Raw genomic sequence first — 5,016 nt, forward strand, 5'->3', positions numbered from 1 at the left:
AAGTGTGTGTGTGTCTGTGTGTGTGTGTGTGTCTGTGTGTGTGTGTGTGTGTGTGTGTGTGTGTGTGTGTGTGTCACACAGTGCAGGTTAATACTGTGAAGCACATAGTAATTTTCTCTCTGTCGCCGGGTGGCCTCACGCTGTGGAAACGACAACACATTAACTGTTAAACAAGACACCTTAGACCCCGGGGTGGGAGCTGAGAGAGAAAGAGAGAGACACTGAGAGGGTGGGCGGGCGAGGAAGAGAGGAGAAACAATAAAGAGACTGAGAAAAAGATAGAATTGTAGAGAGTTTGGTGGGTGGGGAAAATAGAAATGATAATTCCCAATGTGGAGGCAGAGCAGGAAGAAGGGAGTGGTGGAGTGAAAGGTGAAAATGGAAGCAGAAAAAGAGGAAGAGGGCATTGCGATATCAATTTTAGAACTAAGTGATAACACATTCCTTTACAAGAAATTAAGAAATCCTCTTCTTCTCGTCGCAAAACTTGTTCACCTTTACAAACCGTTTGGAGAATTTTAGATCATAGAAATAATAATCAATACATGGATAAAAATCTAAGATGTTGCCCTTTGAAGGATTATCTGGACTGACACTCCAGATCTGCTCACATTGGATCTTTGCAGTCTGATTGAACAGCAATGTGCAGCCTACAGAGCACTTTAGATTTACTCTAGAGTATATTTTAAATACCTGTCACTTTAAGATGTCATTTAGACACACAGGAAAAAAGACGCATAAAAGCACTTGACTTGACAGCAGATAATCTGCCGTTAAAAGGAGTGAGGAGCAATTTGTTTATCATGAATAGATGCTGAAATGGATGTTGGTTGAGGAAGGAAGATTTTTTTTAAATAACTTTGTGCTACTTTGTGTAAATTGAGCATCTGACTTTATGTCTTCACATCCATCTAAAACCTCGATATTGGGGAATTTTGATTTTGATGTTTTTTCAGACTTCTGATCCCCAAGAAAAGATCCTGTAGGGCTACATTACATGTGTTTACTCCATACTGACTGAGGCAAATTCTTCTTTTTCTCTTTTTTACTCTAAGGAGGTAATTTTGAAGAGAGCAGCCGACCTGGTAGAGGCCCTCTACGGTTTGCCCCATAATAACCAGGTAAGGAACACAAACATGCAAACATCCACAAGGAAATTTAAAAAAAAAAAGAAAGTGTTATTTTAGCTGCCATGTTTCCTTTCCTCTTTCTGTAGGAAATCATCCTGAAGCGTGCAGCGGACATTGCAGAAGCTCTCTACAGCGTTCCACGAGGACACACCCAGCTCTCCGGCTCTACCCACAGCGGCATGATGGGGGTCAACTCCTTCACAGGGCAGCTGTCCGTCAACGTCTCCGAACCCACACAGGCCAATCAGGGTAAGAATTTAGAGGGTTCATAATCATAGTGTAGAGTCATTTTAATGGAAAACCAAATATAGGTCATCACTTCTGATCTAGAAACACTGAATACAAGATTTTCACTTTTAAAGAAAAATAATTTGATATCTTTGAATCTTTGAAGTAACAAGACTTCAGTGTATGTTACACAAGTTGCTCAAACACAGTGTTGTGACATATTTGCAGGGAAATCATCATCAGTGCATCTTTAAAAAAAAAAGTGTCATAAAGTCTTATCACATTTTGACATATTTTCTTCTTGTTACAGAAAATGTATTAATACTGTGTGGATGCATTGTGGAGTAAAAGGGTGTAATATTTATTTAACAGCCAGTTAAACAGCTTTGTTCTGGTGACATTTTTAAGGCCTAGAAAAGTCAGTCAAAAGCTGCTATTCTGAAATCACTGTAAACATTAAACCATGTAACTTAAAGATATCAACACTGATAAAGTCAGCTTTTTTTAGGCCACCATATATGCTTCCACTGCTCTACGACTCCCTTTTCCAAAGTTCACTTCAGTAAATAGGAAAAGTTTTTTAACAGGTTTCATATAAATCTACACCCTTAACCTTCGCAGAACTGCCAGATACATGATGAATGATCTGTGCTCACATCACTTTGACTGTCCAATCACCACATGCTGCTCTTCCTCTTCCACCACCCTTTCTGCAGGTTTTGTGCGCAGCAGCAGTAGTGTGTCACCTCATGGTTACGTGCCCAGCTCCACGCCTCAGCAGACCAGTTACACCTCAGTTACCAGCACCATGAACGGCTACGCTAACAACACTGGCATGACCAACCTAGGAGGCTCGCCCACTTTCCTCAACGGCTCTGCAGCCAACTCGCCTTATGCTAGTGAGTGTATATGTGTACATTTACTCCACAGACTCAAACACTCAAGCGTATTCTCCACCTGGGGAGAAATAACCGTTTTACAACCAAGCTACTTCGCTTAGGAAGAACTTGAACCACACTGAAGTTGTTTATTACCGTCATTTTAGCTGCTTTGTAGAGAAAAATCTACCTATTCTGTCATAAAACATTAAATTAACTAAACTGCCACCAATCTCATCAAAATGCAGTAACGTAGCCACTAGTGTAATTACAGGTGCTCAACATTGCGTACATGCAGATCTTACACACTGTACCTACACAAGTCTGTGGACAGAAAGTCTCAGATCTGCCGTGTGGAGATTCCCCCATGGGGATTTCTGTCTGTGTCTTCAAAAACAATCACCAACTCACAGCTCCATTTTGTCCTCCCTCCATCTCCTCCCTCCTGGCCTTTCATCTGACAGCCACACCTCTTTTCTCTCTGTTGGTTAATTGCATCCCTTTTTCCATTTAGCGAAAAGATAGAAAGAGGGAGAGGGATGGGAAGAAAACAGGGATTCTGTGAGAGATGTGATATTTTGTTTGTTTGCTGATATTTTTTCTGGTGATGACGATGGAAATAAAGATGTTTGACTTCGGAAGAGAAGGTCAATCTACTTCTCATGAAGTACATTTTATTTTAAAAAAATACACTACATGGCCAAAAGTGTGTGGACAGATGGACATTACAACCTATATGTGATTTTTAAACTTCTCATTCCAAAACAATGTGCATCAATATGCTGCTATAACACCCTGCCCTCACTGGGGAAGACTTTAGAATCTGGTTGCAGGGATTTGCTCCCATTCAGCCACAAGAGCATTAGTGCGGTCGAGCACTGACCTGGCTCACAGTCCGGTTGTTTAAATTCATCACACATTGTCATGTTAAGCCAGTAACGAGAACTTCTAAACTATGACTGTATGCTATAACATTGATAATTCCCTTTATCAGATCTTAAGGGCCCAGTTCAAACCACGAAAACAGCCCCAGACTAAAGAATACAAAAAATGACATGAGTGTCTACAAACATTTGGCCGTATAGTATATTCTCAAAAGTCCAAGTTCAAGCCCTCATATCAAAAGCTCATTCCAACTTCCTTTGACATCTTAAAAACATTACTTTATTACTTTACATTACTCTATGTTTCACACAAGGTGGAGATTGTAACTGATGTAACTGATGAAACAATACATTTGAGAATCATGTCTAGTGAAGTAACCATAATCTTCTTTATCCCACCTCTCTCCTTCTCTTTTCTTATTCGTCTTTATTTATTCCACTCCAGTTGTCCCATCCAGTCCCACTATGGCCTCTTCCACCTCTCTCCCCTCCAACTGCTCCTCCTCTTCTGGTGTCTTCTCCTTCTCTCCGGCCAACATGGTGTCGGCGGCCGTTAAGCAGAAGTCTGCCTTCGCTCCAGTGGTCAGGCCCTCTTCTTCCCCTCCGCCCTCCTGCACTAGTGCCAACGGCAACGGGCTCCAAGGTAATTTACCATGACAGCAGTCAGTCAGAGGATGCTGGGAGGAAGGAGGATTTCCCCAGAAGATTATGCTGCTTTGCTGAATTTTTTATGCTATTCTGTCACTGGAGTCACTGTTATGTTTCATGTCTTTCCCTCGCTCCTCTTACAGGACCTGATCATTCAAATAGTGCATATACTGTATGTGTTTATGGACATTTTCAGTCCCCCGGTGGTGAATCCTAATGACTTTTGTGATCCTCTGACTTTTCCTGTTGCCACCATGAGGTTCATATTTTGTGGTTTTTAGTGAAACAGCAGTGGACATGCGTTCTTGTCCCCCTCAGGATCAGTTTTAATAACGTCACATTTCTCCAATACTTTAATAACCAAATACCCACATGCCACTCCCTTTAGCTTCAGCTGTACTTTGTGTGTAGGGCTAATTAGCAAATGCTAACATGCTTAACTAAGATGTTTACCATGGCAAACATCATACCTCCTAAACATCAGTATGTTAGCATTGTCATTTTGAGCATGTTAGCGTGCATTAGCTTTCAGCATAAGTCACTCACAGTGAGTGAACTAGAACTAGATACTTTATCGAAGTCTGCTTTTTATTCTGCTTTTGATTAACATTTTTTTTTCATTCTCTCTCCTCCCTCTTGTCTTTTCTCTCGACTCTTAACCCTTGTTTCATTCCTCTGACCTTCCACCCTTCCTTTGTCATTTCTCTGTCCCTATCTCTCTCTCTCTCTCTCTCTCTCTCTCTCTCTCTCTCCTATCTGTCTCTCTGCCTCTTTCTACCAGATCAAACATTTGTGGACTCTAGCAAGTACTCAACAGCCAGCTCTCTACAAGGCCTGGCCTTCACCTGAAGTATGTCCCTCAGCTATCTCTTCTTTCAACTCTGTTGACTAATACCATTTGCAACTTTTGGTAAACTTATTTCCATTAAGTGATGAATGTCTCTGATTTTTCACATCTTTTACCTATGAATGATCCTTTAGTCACTTTCCTGATTTTTCATGTCACATCTTCCTCTCTTTAGTTCTCTCTCCATCTTCCTTCTGTCTCATCATCAACCCTCCATCCTCTTTCTCTATAGGTGTACAGAGACTTTATTATGAGTATCTGTACAACCATCAAAATCATTTGTCTCTGTATTTGGATAGACTGACGATGGGTGTGGTTTATACCGTAATTCAACTATTATTATTTTTATTATCATTTTCTAACCTAATATTCATTGGTAATGCAATTATTGTGCCTTATAA

General features: G+C 40.7%; 1 protein-coding gene across 1 annotated transcript in view; it reads left to right on the forward strand.

The window, feature by feature from the left end:
* Positions 1-4,581, forward strand: part of LOC118331920 (transcription factor COE1-A-like) — a gene marked incomplete at both ends in the record, with an annotated part of 21,879 nt that extends 17,298 nt beyond the window's left edge. Inside the window, 5 exon segments of the mRNA XM_035667018.1 lie at positions 1,056-1,121; positions 1,217-1,379; positions 2,075-2,257; positions 3,566-3,763; positions 4,550-4,581. Of these exon segments, the coding sequence (XP_035522911.1) occupies positions 1,056-1,121; positions 1,217-1,379; positions 2,075-2,257; positions 3,566-3,763; positions 4,550-4,581 (642 nt within the window).
* Positions 4,582-5,016: the final 435 nt, after the last annotated feature.

The sequence above is a fragment of the Morone saxatilis genome, unplaced genomic scaffold, assembly GCF_004916995.1.
Source record: "Morone saxatilis isolate NCDOM2014 unplaced genomic scaffold, NCSU_SB_2.0 Contig20, whole genome shotgun sequence".
Lineage (NCBI taxonomy): Eukaryota > Metazoa > Chordata > Actinopteri > Moronidae > Morone > Morone saxatilis.